This window comes from Hyalella azteca, unplaced genomic scaffold, assembly GCF_000764305.2.
Source record: "Hyalella azteca isolate HAZT.00-mixed unplaced genomic scaffold, Hazt_2.0.2 contig17868, whole genome shotgun sequence".
Classification (NCBI taxonomy): Eukaryota; Metazoa; Arthropoda; class Malacostraca; order Amphipoda; family Hyalellidae; genus Hyalella; species Hyalella azteca.
Window position 1 is genome coordinate 40616 of NW_025947637.1, and position 21386 is coordinate 62001.

General features: G+C 37.0%; 1 protein-coding gene across 1 annotated transcript in view; it reads right to left on the bottom strand.

Annotated features, from left to right (window-relative positions):
* Window positions 1-21386, bottom strand: part of LOC108681073 (glutaminase liver isoform, mitochondrial) — a 61165-nt gene that overhangs the window by 38266 nt on the left and 1513 nt on the right. Inside the window, exons 2-7 of the mRNA XM_018170052.2 lie at window positions 17537-17595; window positions 8743-8830; window positions 7761-7903; window positions 3422-3551; window positions 1919-2004; window positions 983-1125 (exon numbers count right to left, since the gene is read on the bottom strand). Coding sequence (XP_018025541.1) covers window positions 983-1125; window positions 1919-2004; window positions 3422-3551; window positions 7761-7903; window positions 8743-8830; window positions 17537-17595 — 649 coding nt within the window. The remainder of the gene's footprint in view (window positions 1-982; window positions 1126-1918; window positions 2005-3421; window positions 3552-7760; window positions 7904-8742; window positions 8831-17536; window positions 17596-21386) is intronic.

The following is a 21386-nucleotide window of genomic DNA, read 5'->3' on the forward strand; positions in this document are numbered from 1 at the left end:
TGGGGGTTGTGGGGCTTGTCTGCTCACCAGCCGCATTATTAATGGGGGTTATGGGGCTTGTCTGCTCACAAGCCGTATTATTAATGGGGGTTGCGGGGCTTGTCTGCTCACCAGCCGTATTATTAATGGGGGTTATGGGGCTTGTCTGCTTAGTTGAATTATAACCGTGTTATCATAACCGCTTTATCAGGAAGCGCCAACCATGTAACAACTCTAGATGCATGTTATTACATTTAGTTTCGAAGAAGCCTACCACGTGTCAAGCTGTGATTTATGTAGAAGATACAAAATAGTAGGAATAGGTTAATTTTGACTGGTCGACAATGATAAGACAAGTGGTAAGTTTGGATGATGCTTTCTATTTGCAAATAAATAGTATAAAAATAATATTTGTGGCAATCATTTATGATTAATGAAGAAATGAAAGTTAAGCCTACACGGCGCAAATTCTTTTGAGTTAGCCAATAAAGATATGCTGAATAATTGAATTATTCTATGTTGAAACGCTGACTAAAACATTTATTACATAAAATATCATTGTCAAATCCAAATGAGAATAGATGTCGAATCGCAATTTAGTAATTGTTTAGTTGGCACTATTCTGCTAATTGAATAATGAACCATTATCAGCAGTGTATGAAGCGATACATTTTCATCAGAGGTACGGGCAGCTCCTGCAATTACCTGTAACTTGACTTTAATCAAATAATAAATTAAAACAACAAAATCCAGTAACGGACAATAAACAATGACGCCAAATAAGGTCGAAAACGATATATAATATTTTTTTTAAATAAATTTTAATGTCGGAAATACAATAGAAACCAATGAAGAGATCAGCACTCTCGATTCACTATTATAGTCAAGCACGGTAGCGTTGAACATGCGTAACAAATTTAAAGTAATTAATAAATGTAACACAAACAAGGTATAATGAACAATTATGTTTATTTATGTCTGTCAAATAGTCTAATATACTCACTATTATAGTCAAGCACGATGGCGTTGAACATGCGGCCGCTGGGCTCCGTGCCCACGTAGCGATGCACGGTGTCAGCTCCGAGCTCGTTCAGCGCGATCGCGTATGTCAGAGGCTTACTGCCAATAATAACGAATTTCAAATGTCTCGTATGAATAATTATTGACATTTGGTTAAAAATAATGTAACTTTTATTTAGAACTTCTTAGAGTTTAGTTTCTCTAGCTGTCAAACAATGGGTGTGGAAATACGGTCGGAAAGTCTTAGAAATGGCATTATTTTAAAACAAACTTGTCCTAAAGAAGGGTTTAACCTATTACGAAATGTTTAACCAATCTGACTAACCAACAAATATACATATAATTACTACAATTATATATTATACAACAATTATATTAATGATTATATCTGTGAATAAATATCAATGTATATAGTATGATACGGTAGATATGAATAATAAATTAGACAAGTTACCTATCGCATATTTTGATGAATTATTCTGGAATGAATTTTGTTTTGATTGCTATATTATGGCCTATTTTGAAAGAGATGCAGCAGTATGAATTTTAAAGTTTAAGATGACACAATTAAAAGCTTACGAACACTTCTAACATATTAACATATTACATTAGTCGGGTCTTAACTTCTTTGGTGGAATGTATATAATTGGTGGAATGTATATATATTATACAAAACCAATTCCTTGCCAATTCAAGATCCGCAACATTTGACAGATTTGACAAAGACATCATCGATCTGTTCAGAATCATACCATGCAGCATTTTGAACAACTTTCAGGGCATCATAGAGGGACGTGTTGAGACTTATCTTTCCGGCACGCCAAACAGACCATAAACCAGCAACAGACCTCTCACCATTATAGACCCCTGACTCACTACAGACTCCTGACCCACTACAGACCCCTGACCCACTACAGACCCCTGACCCACTACAGACCCCTGACCCACTACAGACCCCAGACCCACTACAGACCCCTGAGCCAGCTGCGGGATGTAGGATGCCACCTGCAACACCAGCCTGCATCAGCATTATGTAGGATACAAGTGCCAGCTGCGGGATGTAGGACGCCAAATGTTTTTCATTCACTCAATTATGTCGATGTATAACTTGTAAATGTTTTCACAACATTCAATTGTATATATTGCATGAAGCAGCCAACAACATAATCGGCATCATGACGAATGTCCAAGTTGTGCATCCACTGAATTGATGCCAATAAAATCAAAAGATGCCTTTTAAATTTACATGCATTTTTATTTTCGACAGATACTCGTGAATTTTCTTAGCTCTCAATTTCTCAGTACTTGACATCATGTCACAGATAATAAATTGTTCAATAAATGCCTTAGTCTTATACTCTGCATCATGCAGAACTCAGGGTTCCCATCTCACCAAGTCATTTGTTCATCAAATGGCACACAAGCATAAGACATGACTAGAGCATCATTGTAAAATCGTTCAAAATATGAAATTTAATTTAAGGGAAATCTGAAATAACATAATACCTAAATCTTCAAGAAATCCACGGCATCTGCAACGAATATTTCAGTTACTCCTATGAAAATATAGCTTCACATCCCAACACGTAAAAAATAAGACTTCATAACAGATAAACTATCATATGATGTAATATTCCGCTAAGTGAAACGAAATCATGAATAATAAGTGATGAGATAATTACTGTAGTCATACAATAATTAATAACGTTGGCGTGGGCTTTGCAGCTATTAACAGTCAACGTACGGCCCTGTCTCTCAACTTGAAAATTTTAAAATAAAATTTAAAAAATCTGCTATATTTACCAAATTTTTCATCGCTTATTTACATAGCAGTGCATCACCATTATGACAGTTTTAAATCCGTAAATCAAATAAATACACTAATACAGTGAATGATTTCAATACGGTGAGTCATAAAGAACCTATTTATAAACTATATAATATGATGCGTATTTATAAAGTAATTATACAACAATTATACTTTATTATTATTAAACAAATAATTATATTTTTTATTATTTTAATTATTATACAAATAATTATTATATTATGTATTATTATGTATTATCATATAAATAATTAATTCTAATAATTATACAAATAATTCTAATAAGTATACAAAGAATTCTAATAATTATACAAATATTTCTAATAATTATACAAATAATTCTAATTATTAAACAAATAATTCTAATTATTATAGAAAAAGTTATTATAATTATACAAATAATTCTAATTACCGGTATTATAGAAATAGTTCTAATAATTATACAAATAATTCTAATTACCGGTATTATAGAAATAGTTCTAATAATAATACAAATAATTCTAATTATTATACAAATAATTCTAATAATTATACAAATAATTCTAATAATTATACAAGCAGTTCTAATTATTATAGAAATAACTGTGGACTGACATGTCCGCCTTTGAGCGCCTTGCCGGCCCAGTAGAAGTCCTCGAGGTGCGAGCAGAACTCTGCCCACTGCGGGATGACGAAGTGGTGACGCAGGGCGCGCGAGATCAGCACTACGTTGTCCCGTAACACTCTGCACGCCAGGGGGGGGGGGTTGTTAGCTATTACATTACTTATTTCTCGTATTACACTTTTTATTGCATGAAACACTCATTATACTTTCCACTACAATAGAGTTTCATTAACCTTTGCATTGCATGAAACATTCATTATACTTTATGTTACAATACAGTTTAATTAAACTTTTCATTACATTACACTTTCATAACATAACACTTTCATTATACATCACAGTTTTCATTACACCTTTTATTTCCTTTTATTTTCATTACACTCTTCACAGCTGAATGAATTATATTTACAAGAGTACAATCCTGTTTGTACAAACTAATAACGAAGTTTATCTGAGAAGAAATTCATGACACCAGCTCCAGTGAGCAGTTAAAAGCAGTTATCTACAGCGAAAATGTGTAAATAAGATCATAGCAACCAGATTGCTTTTATTGTGTTCATGATATCACAATGCATCTTACTACCAAGTAAGATTACTTAAATTACTACTAACTACTACTATCTATTCTCGACTATAAAATAGCTTTCTCAGTTGCTTCGGCATGAAAGACTAATAATTGCCAATAAATACTAGTCCAACACGATAAGCATTTGTAGCGCTTCGATTTTTTTGAAGAGCTGTTACTTTTCTAACACACATTTTTTAAAAATATTTTTAAACTTTGTTTGCAAGCACTCCGTTACTTGCTTCTCATTATTTTACTCTTATCAAAGCTGACCCTTCAATATGATCTTGAAAGAGTCCAGTTTCCAGCCAATATTACTCCAAAATAATTTAAGAACGTAAAACTTTGTAAACAATTGCGGGTCAATAAAAGCAACTGATCGCTTCATAAACAATTATCTAAAATCCGTAAATCGTGAATGATTCAAATTGCGTAACATTGCTTGTGAATTCTTACATTTCACCCTTGAGGAATGAATAGAATTATAGTGTCTTTCTCCTTCTCGGCTTAATTAATTAATAAATACAAGTCCATAAATAGAAATTATGCCATATAGATCACAATTATATTGTATATATTGTCCAGCAACTATATATATATTGAAACTATAATATTGTCCAGCAATATTATAGTTTCAGCTATAAAAAACTTCGCTTCTTCACCGAGATTCGATAAATATGCGATCTTTCGGAAGCCCATTTGTTAATAAAAACTCTGAAGAATAATTATTTTTGAAGTCTTGTTAAATCATTTAAAGTTAATTTAAAATTTACTACAATTTAAGTCATTAAGGTCCAAGCTTGTTTTTTATTTGCGGACAAGGGTGGGCTGAGATTTGTCATGAATGGATTATTTATTATGTTATTTATATGTTCATTTATAATAAAAATGACTTATTTATATATTTATAATATTATTTATAAGTTATTCTTGCTCGCATTTAAAATGGCGTTTAGAAGGCATGCTTCACACATTCACGCTTTATTTTCCTTAACGCTTAACAATTTTCCAATTATTAAACCTATAATTAATACTGATACTATGCACCTATTTGTAATTAATATTGATGCGAAAGTTAAACGAATATTTCAGTTGATTTACATTCAAGTGAAACAAACATTCTTGCTTGGTGTTAGCGTCTTATGTTTTTTTTTTGTACGGCACATGATGAGAACCATCCATGCACATTTTAGGTTATAAATCAGCCGACCACTTGCAGGTTCATCACCATACATTGCAAGATTGTAAATCAGACTTCAACTCCATTTTAACGATCATGTACATTGCCACCAGAGTCCAGCGTCTCCACACGTTCACGTATTCATGTCTGATTCAAACAGAGTGTAATTTACATGGTTTTTCAATGTGATTAAGGCTAAGTTTCGTTGCCAACACAAAGTTTAATTAGTTGTGAAAACGTCCACTAACGCTGAGGTGTTAGGTAGGACCAATTCCTATAACATAACATAACATAACATAGTGATGTCGGCTCTGAAAGTGTAGGCCTGATGTGGCCTGTCGCCGATTCTTTTCCATTTCGTGCCTTGTTCATAGAAAATCTCGGTGACCACACAACGTTTCCAAACTCTAGACTCGGGCGTACAACGGCAACAAACAACTGCTTCATCGTTTCTGCATCTAGGAACTCGTATGAGCGTCTGATTAGTCAAAAAAAAAATTACTTAGTAATTTTTTTAGTAATAGTACAAAAAAATTACTTAGTAGTGGATAACTTTTTACTTAACTGCCAGTCGTTGCAGTTATTATAATAAATTATAGACAGTCCCATAACAACAGCTGCTATAACAAAGAATAATAATAAGGAAGATTTTTCAGCATTGTAAATCTGGAGAGTGTGAGACCCTCAGACATGATAAAGAGTGACTTTTGATATTGAATATTTTTCTCAGCGAAAAGAACACAAACGAAGAAAGCACCTCTTGCTCTCAATAAGATATTCAATTCGATATCTTGATTGAAAGTCGGCAGACAGAATTAACTTTTAAGAATGAGAATAAGCGTTGGTAGACTTCAGAATAAGTAGAATTTGAAACGTTAACAAGTCTATTCGCTTGTCCACTGTTAAAAGAGTGATGCGTAACTGGGTCAAGATGACATGGTTTGCTCATTTCTTAATCAAGTAAAAAAACTGTCGAAGCAGATGCAAACAAGAGTCTTGAACAAATATAAAAAAGATGTTTTTACCAATAAAAAATGAGCCGTGCGCCGCCACTATTTATGATTATGAAAACAGCTCCTCAGTGCAGGCGAAATGTTCATTCATCTATTTTGGAGTAAGTAAGTAAGTAAGTAAGTAAATAAGTAAGTAAGTAGTAGAATGGTTTACTAGCGCTTCAGCTATCAAGCTATTTCGCACCGGAGTTCAAAAGATAACATCGCCAGCAAGGCGGCAGGTCTCAATAATTCAGTCTCAAATTAATCATCACTCATAAGAGGCGGGAGGTCTCAGATGTCCAGCCCGCTGAAGCTGGCTCGAAGGAAGCAGCGTTAGCATCTCAAAGAGACGAAGTGACAAGGAGGGACAGGTGAAAAGCAACAGAAACTAAGACACTCGAACAAGAGGTCGCTTACACGGGACGTCGGCTGCCCGCACGAGAGACCAACATAATAACTTAATGTACCGGTAAGGAATCCTACCTACATAATAACTTAACCCCACAACTGAGACCAGCAGTCAGATACCGCGAGCTCAGCGGTGGGGCGCTCAGGAACAATCCCCCTAGGTCATCTATTTTGAGTCACTATAGCCTTTCGCAAACTGCAAACCATCCTTCACGCACATGCAATTGTTTGGACTAAGAAGCTGCCTGGCAATCTTTTAAAACTTTAGGCTTCCCCAGCCTTATCAAACTATAATGCATTTATGAACTGAGTAATAACGAGAGGACAATTTTATTTGGGTAAGTCGGAGATAAAAAAGCAGGCAAAAGCCATACGATTTAGCGCGCGAAATCCTCAATTTCAAAACGTACTTTTTGAACAAGTTCTTGTCGAGTGACAGAGACGCTGGTATCTCTGGCAGCCAAGACGTGAACACGTCGCCGTGTGTGGGTCTCTTAGGCCGCCTTGGGTCATCCCGTAAATTCTTTCGTGCTTGAGCGATCATCTGGTCCAGAGTCAACGATTGGCCCTCGGAGCGGCTGTTGTTTATAACTCTACTTAAATTACATTCCCGTAATTTAAATACGGCTAAATACAGTGAGCGTTCATAACGTACAAGATGCACAACACATATCAGTAAACTAAAAAATACACTACAAGGTGTATGGTACTCGTGAATAGTTCCAGGCATCGCCGTGCATGAAGACATGTCATTGAGAACTGACGACAAAAACATACAATCAGCAGAAAAAAATTTCCAGATGAACCGAAAGTTATGAGCGACCTAGCGAACACAAATGAGCTGCAGGAGCAGACTAAAATATATAGCGTCTACGGAAAAAATGTTCAACAAAGTATCATTTGTTGCAGGTTTTTTAATTCAGACAAACCGAAGGTCAAAGCGACCAAACATGCTTAAATGAGTTGCCGGGGGAGACAGAAAAATTTAGCCGCTACAGGGCGGGATAATGTTCAAGAAAGTATCATTTGTTGCAGGTTTTCTAATTCATACGAACCGAAGATTGAAGCTACCAAACAAAGTTAAATGAGCTTCCGGGGGAAACAGAAAAATTTAGCCGCTACAGGGAGGGATAATGTTCAACAAAGTATCATTTGTTGCATGTAGTTTGCATGAAGATAACCTTTTAAAGAGTTCCTTGTTGAGGTCGAGGGCTGTGATGGACGACTCGTCGTGGTCAGCTCTCAGGTTGTGGACGGCGGCCAGGTTGTCCCGGAACTCTTTGAGCCGCGGGTCTGTCCTCCGCAGTCCCGTCTCCGTCAGCGCCTGCAACACAACATCTTTGTAGTGTGCACTCAGAAAAATATACACTCAAAAAATAATCGGATCACTGGACCAATAGTAACACTCTTCCCTATTCACTGGACAAACAGTGCGAGAGAGAGAAGCCGTAGCACTGAAACGGCTTTTTGACGGGATAAGTCAGGATGACCCATACAAGGTTAAAATGCGCGTCGCCATTCGGACAAAATGTTATTACTCACTTCTCTGGGTATAGTGTTAAGCGAGAAAGGAAACCAGGATTCTGATCCAGGATAGTAAGAATAAATTATTTCGCTAATTCCTGGTCAGATTTTGTCTAAAATCTCACAACGGTCACGATAATTTAAAAAATTTCGAATATTTTTGTATAAGAACTGGTTGAGTGGAGGTAATAAGAGTGACGTAAGTCAGAGGTAATAAGAGTGACGTAATAAGAGTGAGGCAATAAAAGTAAGGTAATAAGAGTGAGGTAATAAGAGTGAGGTAATAAGAGTGAGGTAATAAGAGTGGGGTAATAAGAGTGAGGTAATAAGAGTGAGGTAATAAGAGTGAGGTAATAAGAATAGGGTAATAAGAGCTTCTTATACATGAGACACAATACTTTAGAGCTGACGCACCCTATATTATGATGTCCCATAAGCAATAATGCTCGATAGAATAATTACCTAAGGCCTGTAAATTTCTTCCCCACAAACATGAGCTTAAATGTTTCGTAATTTCCAACATGAAAACGTAGACATGGCGACATATCAATCATGCGCATGAGAGGAAATTGACAGGTCAAGCACAAGCACGGAGAGAAATACTCGTGTCAGCGCTGGTATGGCGACCTTTATACTCACGGCGATAAAGCGCCCCATGTGCACCTTGTCGGTGTTCTCGTCTTTGAACATGTCGAAGAGCACATCGTCTACGTTGTCGCGACAGTCCCTGCGACAACACAACATAACTTCATTGTCATCGATATACACTTATTCAGACAATAAATAAGATGGTTAATTTCAATTGCCACAATTCTTAAGAAAAGAAACACGATGGTTAATTTTAACTGTCATACTTGATGAGAAAAGAAACATGATGGTTAGTTTTAACTTTTAACTGTCATACTTGATGAAAAAATAAACATGATGGTTAGTTTCAATTGCCTAATTGTTAAGAAAAGAAAACAAGACAATTTCAATTGAATACTCGTTGAAAAAAAACAACGATGGTTATCTTCAACTGCCAAATTGTTTATAAAATAATTTAAGATATTATAAAATTTATATACTTGTTTGATGAGCGACAGACACATTGGTAACACTGTTCCCATGATTTGGACACTTAAAATAGCTAATAATCCACGAACCACTGGGCCTAGTAATTACATTTCTTTAGCGTAATGAAACTATTCCGATGTTGTTTTCTTCCCTTCTAAAAATACTGTTGAAATCCACACTCTAACAACATCACCGACGCCTCCAATCGACAGACATGGCGAACTCACACTTTCCTTAGCCTAGTACTTGTAATGAAGAAAGATATGAAGCATTTGAGATATGAGAGTAATAACATTTTATAAAGCATAGCAGTTCTGGAATATGTTTATGACCAGTAAACAAATTTGTTGCAAATGTTTATCACCGCTAAACAATGCACATGCAGGCGGATGTATGTACACTGTTAGAAAATTTACCGTTAACGGTATAACGGCCGGTCGGCACATGAAAAGAAACACCGTATCGCCGTTTTTATTCTAATTTAACACTAAAAATCCGTAAAACATCTGATAAAAACGGTGAAACAGTTTATTTTCACGGGGCGACCGGCCACTAGAACGCCAGTGGGACCGTTTTTTCAACGTTTTTCGAACAGTGTAGATTTATATCGCATTAGTTTGCCACACAAGAACGAAGCTTGTGCACCATTAAATGGGTGAGTCACGTCCCTTATTGAGAATTGACGATTTTCTACGCTGGAAAAAATACGATGCACTTTAAACATGCGCAGACTCACAAGTCAAACTTGAAGTGTAACTTAAACCTCCAATCTATGTTGAAGAACAATATGGAACAACGTTTATTGCAACCTATGCGAACGCAAAATACGCCACAAAACCGATTGAAAACAATACAAACAAAATAAGAATTCTTGATATCAATCAATTTTCATACTAAAAACTGTCATTCAAGCTTCAACACCAGTTATTGTCTTCAGTACATATAATGCGCTAATTCTGACATTTCAAAAAAATCAAACCATGTTCGGCCGAGCGCCATAGTTCAGTTGCTTTCGCGTTTTGCATCTTGGGTGAACCTCAACAAAAGTGGGATATGAAAAATCTGAAAATGTAGGTTGAAAAACATTTTGCTCGCAGATACGAGTACAATAACCGACCTCAATGCTATTCGTACCCAAAGGCCAGGTTGGAGCTACAGCCGTGAACAAAGGTTCAATAAAGTATATAGACTCTATTGAACCTCTCTATCCAACTTGCTCAATTTCACAATATATTGTGTAACAAATATTGGTCGCTAACTGCAACTAATACGATTAATTTATTCGTAAAATGATTTACTTTACATAATTTCATACTTGTGTACTTTAAAGAGGTGAGTTCGTTGTTTGTAGATTGCATAATAATTATGTGCGAGGCGTTGAAATCTTGAAGTAGTGATATATTAATATGTTGCCTTATAGTGATTCACAATTGATGGAGCGTGCAATTAAATCACATTCAGATGGATTTTCGGTAAATTATCCTTCGTTATTTCAGCATACAAGAAAACAATCTATAATTTTTCTATAGATACATTTACAGGTAAGCGAAGGCATGAATATAGTCGTTTACGCTCAAAAACATTCTCCATATACGAAGAGTACGAGATACCCAAGTGCTTCTACCAGTAACAACTTGCCCAATATATATCACGGTTTCGCCGGAAATAGTTAGCAACCTTTCCAAAAGTTGAGTGAGAAAGTCAATGGCGAGTGAGGCAGAAGAACTTCCAAAAAATGAACTAAAATCCACCAAAATTACAGATGTTCGCTCACGAACTTTTCTTGTAGACAACCAAGCGATATATACAGAAGTAGCACAGCGGTAATCTAAGTAATAAATTCCTCCATGAATTACCTTATGGCTGTCCAGTCCAAAAAACAACTAGGGATGTTTGTTTTTCTTTTCATTTCATAACAGTTAGTTAGTTAGTTTAGTGGCCAAATGTTTACTAGCGCTTCAGCTATTAAGCTATCTCGCACCGAAAGTCAAGATGAACATCACCATAGAGGTGGAAGGTCTCAATTATTCATCACCCACAAGGGGCGGAAGGTCTCAGATGTCCAGCCCGCTGAAGCTGGCTCGAAGGAAGCAGCGTTAGCATCTCAAAAGAGACAAAGTGACAAGGAGGGACAGGTGAAAAATAACAGAAACGAAGACACTCGAACAAGAGGTCGCTTACACGGGACGTCGGCCGCCAGCACGAGAGAGACAGAGAAGGGAAATGTAAGGAATCCTACCTACATAATAACTTGACCCCACAACTGAGACCTGCAGTCAGACACCGCGATCTCAGCGGTGGGGCGCTCATAAGAACAATCCCCCTAGGAGCGCGAAATCCCATAGGACTTCTGACGGGTACAGACACCCGTCAGAAGTCCCCCCTGAGGGGCATTTCATAACAGAACTTAATGTCATCGCAAGTTGAAATATAGAAACCCATTTAGCATCGAGCACCTAACACCAGTATGGCAGCTCAAGAGCAACTGAATAAAAAATCATGGCATGCCGTAACTCGCTGCATTTCACCGAGTATCACTTCCTCTATTGAGAAATTGCTCAAAAAAGCACAGGCTATAATACACGGGTTTTCATGGGCCGCGTGTGAATTCCAACACAAGGACGTATGGTAGAGTAAGATAGATTGCTCAACTTCTCGATATCAAAAACGATCTTGTCATCATGATGTAGGCAAGAATTTACGGACCTCGGAGCAGGGGCGAGGACACCAGTCTATCGATGTAGGGAATGAAATTTAGGGAATAGGGAATGAATTTTTTTTTATTTGTGTGGGTCATCATGATCCAGTTTGGAGGAGCAGAAAATACTGGCGTGGTGCTATGTGGATGAAATGCTTTACAATTTGGACAATATAACTCATGCAGTTTTCTGAGTGATATTCGAATCGAAGACCAACCAGGAAGCTGAGCAGGTCTGTTCCTGGCTCATCACTCACTGAATGCCGAGTGGACCGCATGCCCAAGTTAGAAATTTTTATTCAACATAGGTTGGCATGCTTATATTGAATCTCTATTAATGCGTAGGCTTTATAAGCAGGTCATGAGTGTACCCTGAAATATATGTAAATTATTTTCGGTGCATTGCCAACGAGAGAGCTTGTAATACCAAAAAAAGTTAAATACTAAAACAGATTTGAAGAACGTAAAATTTTCACAAGCTCATAATCAGCCAACTTGATAGGTGAACAACATGGTTTATGAAAATTATGATTCGAGTAATTCATAGTCAAATAAGCAATAGACTTTTGAGGCAGCATCTATTGTTCAAAATTAATTTTCTTGCTCCAAAATCCTGTGACCAATAGAGTTTTGAGGCAGCATCTTTAGCTATTGTTCAAAATTCATTTTCTTGCTCCAAAACGACTATCCTGTGAGTTTTTCTTCCATATAGCTGGCATCGACCACTGAGGATGGAATTTATACGGTAATGATGGAATTTATACGGGGCCGCAGGCAGGTCACGATCGTGCCGTATAGACTTGCCGGCTGGGCAGATCAATGGAGCCCAAGCAGTTCCCAGCCACTCTGCTGGAGTTCATTTCCCAGCAGCGCAGCTCTTCTCGATCTTCACATTCCCTGCTCTCGTCCTAGGTCAGACGGATTCCCTCTTTTTAGCGCATTTTCTCATTTATGGAAAAAGGCGCTATTGTGCTCGCCATGTCCGTCCGTCCGTGACTTCACGGACGGACGGACGAGAAAATGCGCTCTCTGTCACTCACTGCAGTGAGTACTGAGTTATATTTTTTAGCGCATTTTCTCATTTATGGAAAAAAGGCGCTATTGTGCTCGCCATGTCCGTCCGTCTGTCTGTCCGTCCGTGACTTCACGTTTTCGTCGAAGAGAAAATCCGCTCTCTGTCACTATTTTTTCTAAATTGGACACATCCTCTGGGATTTGTCTATATTATTCATTATCAGCCAAAGCATTTGAATTACTCAGACCAAATTTAGGCACAAATTCAATAAATCGCCCCAGAAACAATGAATTTAACAAAATATAACGAGATCAATGAGACTTTTAAGAAAATTTTTAACAAGTGAATAAACATGGGCATGGTAGGCACGCAAGCGTTGGATGAAATTTCCTAACAACTTTGTCAATTCTTTTTCATTTGTTGTGTCGACGTGCGCTGCTCTAATTAATGCATAACAATGTAATAAGTGTGAAGTAACATCATACTGCCTCTAGGAGAAAGATTGAGACGCAACTGCGGCCCTGCAGCGATATATAAAAAAATATATAAACATGAGCTTAAGCTCTCTCTCTTAAGCTCTTAAAAATTCTAGCTCTCTCGGAGAGCCTTGTCTATAATTGCTGCGACTATAACAATTTTCAGTGGTGAAAGTAACTCCAAAAGATATACAGAAAAAATGTATCGGATCCTCGTCATTGACTGGTTGGAGGATATACACGCCGACTAATATATTAACACCGATTACTTCAGGCGAATAAAGATTACTTTATCGAACAGTGATTACTTTAACGAACAGTGATTACTTTAACGAACAGTGATTGCTTTAACGAACAGTGATTACTTTAACGAACAGTGATTACTTTACCGAGCAGTGATTACTTTACCGAACAGTGATTACTTTACCGAACAGTGATTACTTTACCGAACAGTGATTACTTTAACGAACAGTGATTACTTTAATGATCAGTGATTACTTTAACGAACAGTGATTACTTTAATGACCACTGCAGGCGCTGGACATTGCGTTGTGCACGCCCAACACGCAACTTTTTCACTGTCGTGTCAACAAAAGAAAAACAGCGAATAAAGTAAAATTCAACTCAGGCAGTAAAGGAAATTATGGTCCGCGATTAAGCATTTACATAATTAAGAGACAACAATTAAAGTAATTTTCAAAAGTGGACAAAGCAAATAACAATAGAAGTTGTGTTTAAAAAATCGGTATATTGTTATATAAATGTTTATGCCGTATGTATTTGATGAGTTGAACGCGTGTTTTGCCATTAATGGAAAAACCATACCAAATGTAGAATGCTCGTGTATGTGAGACGCTTAGAATGTTTATAAGAAAATAAAATAGTTTCGCGATGAATTCTTATATTTTGAACTGATGGATTTTATGAAAAATAAATTATGTTCGCATAATGAAATTTTAATTTATCAGCCGAAGGTCATTTTTTATAACCGATTGAGATTCCTCGAGCATTTAATCTGAAAAGTATAATAAGTAGCCCATTTGTTACACAACTAAATGTGACCAGTATAATCAATTAACGTAAAATAAAAATGCGCGCCATTGCTTACGGTCTTGCGGTTTTGCCACTGATTCTAACGGCTGTAAGAGATGCTAGTCAGGTATGAATGTGCCTGGTATTACGTATTAAACTCTAAAAAATCCGTCAAGACTAAACCAGAGAATCTTCATTAAAATAACTTGACCTTGGGCATTCTTTGCTACCAGCAGCCTGACGTATCCGGTAGCATTTGATAACGCCATGGCTTTAAGACCAACAATTTTACGCACCAACATGATTCGAATATACAAGAATTTAGTGTATTTAATCTCTTAAAATAGCTTGTTATACTATTGACAGCTGAAAAGGGCAGGTTATCTCGTGAATTGATGGCAACGGGGAATTGGCGTTGAGAAGACAGCAGCGGAAGCTGGTACATTGCACAACTTGCGCAGCGGCCACACAAACACAGATGCCACACAAACGCAGTGGCCATACAAACGCAGCGGCCACACAAACGCAGCGGCCACACAAACGCAGCGGCCACACAAACGCAGCGGCCACGCAAACGCAGCGGCCACACAAACTCAGCGGCTACACAAACGCTGCGGCCACAAAAACGCAGATGTCACACAAACTCAGCGGCCACACAAACTCAGCGGCCACACAAACGCAGCGGCCACACAAACTCAGCGGCCACACAAACTCAGCGGCCACACAAACTCAGCAGCCACACAAACTCAGCGGCCACACAAACGCAGCGGCCACACAAACTCAGCGGCCACACAAACTCAGCGGCCACACAAACTCAGCGGCCACACAAACTCATCGGCCACACAAACTCATCGGCCACACAAACACAGCAGCCACAAACACAGCAGCCACAAACACAGCAGCCACAAACACAGCAGCCATAAACACAGCAGCCACAAACACAGCAGCCATAAACACAGCAGCCATAAACACAGCAGCCACAAACACAGCAGCCACAAACAATGATCAGTCATGTTGACCTTGTTGGCACGCGCGTCTTGCATCAACCTTGGCACAGGTGCCAGAAATACGTGGCACACTTCAGCCCGTGAGACGCAACAACGACCACGTGAGGCACAGCGTTGTGGGGGTGACTAACGTGGCTGGCAATGCACCACAAGGGCAATGAATAACTTCTAAACTTAATTTCTTACTTAAAAACTACCGTAAGAAAACAATCCTGATGAAATTGTTTTAGACAATTCGTACGACAATTAGTGATTGATCACAAAATTATAATTATCGATACAATGGATGAAGTAAATCGACTAAAGCATCGCATAAATGTAAGAAAACAATCCTGATAAAACTGATTTGGACAATTCGCACGCCAATTAGAGATTGATCTCAAAATTACAATTATCGATACAATGGATGAAGTAAATCGACTAAAGCATCGAACAAAAAACAATGTATTGGCTTTATTAACGCGTTTTATGGGCACGAAGTCGATGGGTTTTCAGGCTGCGTAATTGTAGCTTGTGTAAAAGATCGCTGGTACTTGCAATACTAAACACTGATGACGTCAACTGATAAGTGAAGGAGCGATACTCGATGCCGCTCACGCGTCATGGCGTAGGCGTACAAGGTGTGGAAATGCTCGTACTATCGAGCTTAAAATAGTAAGCAATATTATTTTTTGATAAGTTAAGGTAGAGATAAGGAAGTGAAAAGCTACACGAAAGAAAGGGCTAAGAAATAAGCGAGTTTGTGTTCGAGTGCTGCATCGAGTTGTAGTGCAATTCCAAGATTGGGTCAGACAAGATTGAAGCAGAAACGCGATAACATTGCGCAATAATACATACTGATGGGAGCAAGTGGTATATCATGTGTGAAAAAATGATCTGTTTAGATTGAAGTATTTCATTTCTTGCGGAGACATGAAAAACGCTGCAATGTATTCACGCATACATTACAATGTATTCACGCATACATTACAATGTATTCACGCATACATTACAATGTATTCACGCATACCATGCAGACAAGATGATGCAGAGTCACGCACAATTCGTTTTAAACGAACCCATCGACCACCTGCGTCATGCCTCCCGTAATCACAGCGATCAGTATATTGGGTATACCCCGTATATATGTGTAGACTAGGCCCACGCAGAGAACGAACGAGACTTCGTTGTAGATAGATATTTATACCGTTCGTTATTTTCAGTCAACTGGCTATTACTACCAAAAATGTTGATACTCTTATAATATAAGCATGCTTCCATTATGGGTTATAGATAGATTTTTTACACACATAAGTAGATATGGCAAAATATATTTTCTTTCTTGGATATTTTCTTATATTAAAAGCGTGATACTGAATTAATCGATCAAAATTAAGTAAAATTAACATTGATGCTCTATGAATGAGTGAATTCAGATAGATAAAAATAAATCCTTTCTACAGCTCGCTGTTCTTTCAATAATATTCAATACATTAAAAGGATAACATCAAATTCATTTAACACCAATCTACAATTTTCATCAGAGTCGAACTTAACTAATAGTAACTATAATAATTGAACTCTACTGATCAGAAATCAGCAGTGGAAATTAAAAATATCCTACAGCGTTTCAGATCAATAATTTTTTATCCTTAGCACTCAAACTCATTTTTCTGTCAAAACTGCCAGAAAAATGCCAAAAATAATGATATATACAAATAAAAAACTGATAAAAACCACCAGCGAACTTGCTGAAATCAACAAAAAACTTTAAAGCCAGCGAAATGGCAAAAAAACAAAGGGGTGGCAGAATACCACAAATTAACTGGTAGATAGATAGTTTATATAAATATGGTAAATAACCAGCAAAAATAGACAGAACGACACCAACTCACTATCATAAAAATATAAAAAAATCGGGAGTATTCCAACAAGCAACTGGCAGAAAATCGAAGAAAAAAAGGCCAAAAAAACACAAAGGAGCTGTCAGAAAGCCAGATTATGTTGCCTAGGGCATGACAGACTGTATATACGTATATATGTATATAGGTGTAGGTATATAGGTATATGTATATACGTAGGTGTACGTATATAGGTGTACGATTATAGGTATATAGGTATAAGTATTATATGTGTACGACTGTACGTATAGGTGTGGTTGACCACTGACCTGTCCTCCGTGTCTAAGGAGATGCACATGCTGTCGCGCCACGCAGGGTCGTATTTTGCCTGCAGAAAATCCAGTATAACAATCATCAGATTCGTCAGAAATAACGCAAATTATTTAAAAATCGGCAAACAAATATTAGGAATTTTAGAGCAGGAAAACAAATTTTATATTACAATATAAATGTATGTGATGAGGTAGTAGAAAGAAACTGGTTCATTAAAAAAGATGATCAGAGAATGCACGAGTAAATCATTAACACACTTTGACAACGATAAAACTTAACACGATATGAAAATCAAAAGGGAACAAGGCCGCTACTGTATAATGTATATACACCACGAAAAATATACAACTTCACAAACGTTATATTTTGCTATTACGATTGTTCAATGTAATAAAAATAATTATAACATAAATAATAGAAATTATCGATTATGAATTAAATATTAAATTACAGTCCGCTCTCAAATTTCAATAAATAGTTTGCTCAAACATGAAAAAAACATTTTAAGGGTTGTAAGTCGGAAAATTTTCGGTTCATAATAACCAGAAACATGTCATTTGGTTAGTTAAAAAATAATCACAGCGAAGAAAATCATCACTTCATCTCAGGGAAAAGAAAGTTGTAAATTTGCCCGCGCGTAAAACTTTGAAAAATAATAAAAAAAAAAAAACGGATGCATGATGCCAAAAAAACTAGCTATTGTTGACATGATCTGGCAAGCTTTAAAAAGTTAGGAATTGGCAAGTGCGAATTAAAAAACAGAAGGCACAAATCGCAGCCAGAATGGCGGAGGGAACCTGAAAATGCTGGAATGAGCCGCAACGAAAAATTATTAAAGGAAAATAAAAATGGCCCAGACGCTGGACGCGTCAACTTGAGCTAGTCAATGATATGGAACAAAAAACCTGACCGATCATAAAAACGGACTGTAGCTTTGGCTCCATATTTCATGGCATTGACCATAATCAAAAATGGGACATTTCAGAAGCAACGTACGAGTATTTTACGGACGTACTGCAGACGCGCGGTCTTGGTCAACGCATTAGAGAAAATACAAGTGGCAAATATTTTCAGAATGGTATCGTAAAAATGAACTTGTGGGACTTATTGGATGACGCCGCGACGCAAGCTTAGAACAAATAAATCGAGTTTCATCAGTGTGGACGGGTTTCATCAGTGTGGACGGATAACAAATGGAAATGTATTAGACAAATATAGGTACCCTTGACTTAAAGTAAGAGCATCACATAACCACACCCCAGCAACTGATGGGAATTAACAAGACACGTACACGCATGCGATGGATCATAATGATTAAGCATGTACTAAACAATTATTTCTTTGTATTATCAAAACAATTCGAAAACAAATTAGTCTCGCAATGGAATAAAATAATAGAAAAAATTATGCAGATTTAAAACGGTAATTTCTCTTGACCAAAATGGTTCATCAATGATAAAATACAATTTTCTCGCCAAAAACAATGTAGATTCTTAACATTCGAATCGGATAACATCCTGAGTGCACGTAAGTTTCGATAGCCACCAAATGCGTTATAAATGATATTACCGAAACTTCTGACAATGTTCCCCAATAAATTAATGTGCCAAATACATTAGAATAATAAAGTTTTTCAGAAAGAACTGTCTCTACAATTACTCTGTTTCTAGCTACTGTACAATCTACACTCACAGTTCAGGAAAGCTATGGCATTCAGATTCATCACACAGGATTCATGCAAGGTTTATTCACACTTTCATTTAGTATTTTTAAAGCCAAAACCCTACTTGCAAAAAGGATCCGGTGCGATTAGGCGGAAAATCACAATAAATAAAATAAGCAACGAAACAATGGAAGAGAGAATAAAAAATATAACTCAGTACTCACTGCAGTGAGTGACAGAGAGCGCATTTTCTCGTCGACGAAAACGTGAAGCCACGGACGGACAGACAGACGGACATGGCGAAATATTATATTATATATTATTTATATTAAAAAAGTATGTATTAAAATTGTCAAAATAAGCTGATGATAATAAAATTTTCTTAATGCTCACGGGTCATAAAAAGTTCTTGCCTTCTAGACCGTACCTCGCACTGTTAGCTTGTTTTCCAACTATAAGGCTTTTTTATGGATAAAATGATAAGACAAACGATTATTAGAGATGCAGAGACGAATGATGAGGTTGATTAATTATGATCATATTGAATAATGCTCATGGTATATATACGATGACCATGATAAATGACGAATATGAGACCAACAACGCAAACTTTCATCAGAATTAATCGGTCAAAATTGCCACTCCTTCATTGATAACGCACTGCGTTAAGCGCGGGAGAAGGTCGAAATAACATGATAACAATATCATGTATACCATGGTAACAATACCGTGATAACAATATCATGTATATTGTATACCATGGTCACAAACCGCTATTACAATATCATGTATACCAGTGGTTCCCAAACTTTTTCAGGCTGGCGCCCCCTTTGGCTCCCTAGTGAACTTCTAGCGCCCCCCCACAGACACATATAAAAAAAACCTCTTTGTTGTAATTTAGTACGCTGCAATTTTAATAGATAAATGTTAAACACACAAGTGTATTTCACAAATAGAACCCCATTTAATGAACCAATATGTTTTTAAGCTGTTTTAACTGCTTCAGCACTAAAAACCTAGGACGTCTATGGCAAATTCACGGCCGGACTCGTGGCCAGTCGCACGACCAATCTCCAAATTCAATTATTAAGTAATATATCCCAAACTAATGAACGCAGCTCAAGGAAACTTGGAACATATATTCATCAGAACCTAACGTTGATTTTTAGATTGTAAAAATTTATAAAACTTACCTTCATTCACGAGTTATATATATTGCGATAAAGGCCGAAATTCGCAGTGATCAAAGAATTTCTTCCAAACTACTGAACAGATTTGAACGAAATTTTGAATATACATTCCTAACTACAAAGCGTTGATTTTTTGGGGCTTCCTTTGCGAATTTTTTTTTCATTTCACAGTCATTCTTGACTTCACACTTCCTTATATTCAGCCCGTATATCGCCGGGTAATTTGTCACTTAAATTCGCGGCGATCAAAAATTTTCTTCTAAACTACAGAATAGATTTCACCAAAACTTTGTATATAATTACCTAACCTCTCAACGGTGATGTTTAGCTCGTGACAATTTTTCTATTTTGCTTTCGTTCGGGAGTTATAGAGATATAGGTGGAACGACCGGTTTTTCTACCGGTCGGTTTAACCAATTAAGAGCCGTTTACGTATATCCGTATACGTATAACTGTATAACTCGCAAACGAAGGCAAAACGAAAAAATTGTAGCGAGCTAAACATCACCGTTGCTGAGGTTAGGTATTTAAATACTAAGTTTCGTTCAAATCCATTCAGTAGTTTTAGGAGGAATTTCTTGATTACTGCAAATTTAAGCACGTATTGCTATTTAAATCACGAATGAAGGTGAAATGGAAAAAAACTCGCGAACAAAGGCACAATCGAATAAATTTTCATGAGCTAAACAACGTTCGGTAGTTAGGACTGTAAATTCAAAATTTCGTCCGAATCTGCTCAATAGTTTGGAACAAATTTCTTGATTACCCGGTACTGTAAATTTCAGCCCGTATTGCCATATAACTATGGCAAAAACAAATGAAGGCAATATTAAAAAAAATTCACAAGCTTAACATTACCGTTAGGTACTAATGAATCCGTGTACCAAATTTCATCGAGTTAAGTTCATTAGTTCGAGAGATATTACTTGAACATTGAATTGGAAATTGGCCGTGAGACCGGCCGCGAGTCGGCCGTTAATTTGTCCAAGACGT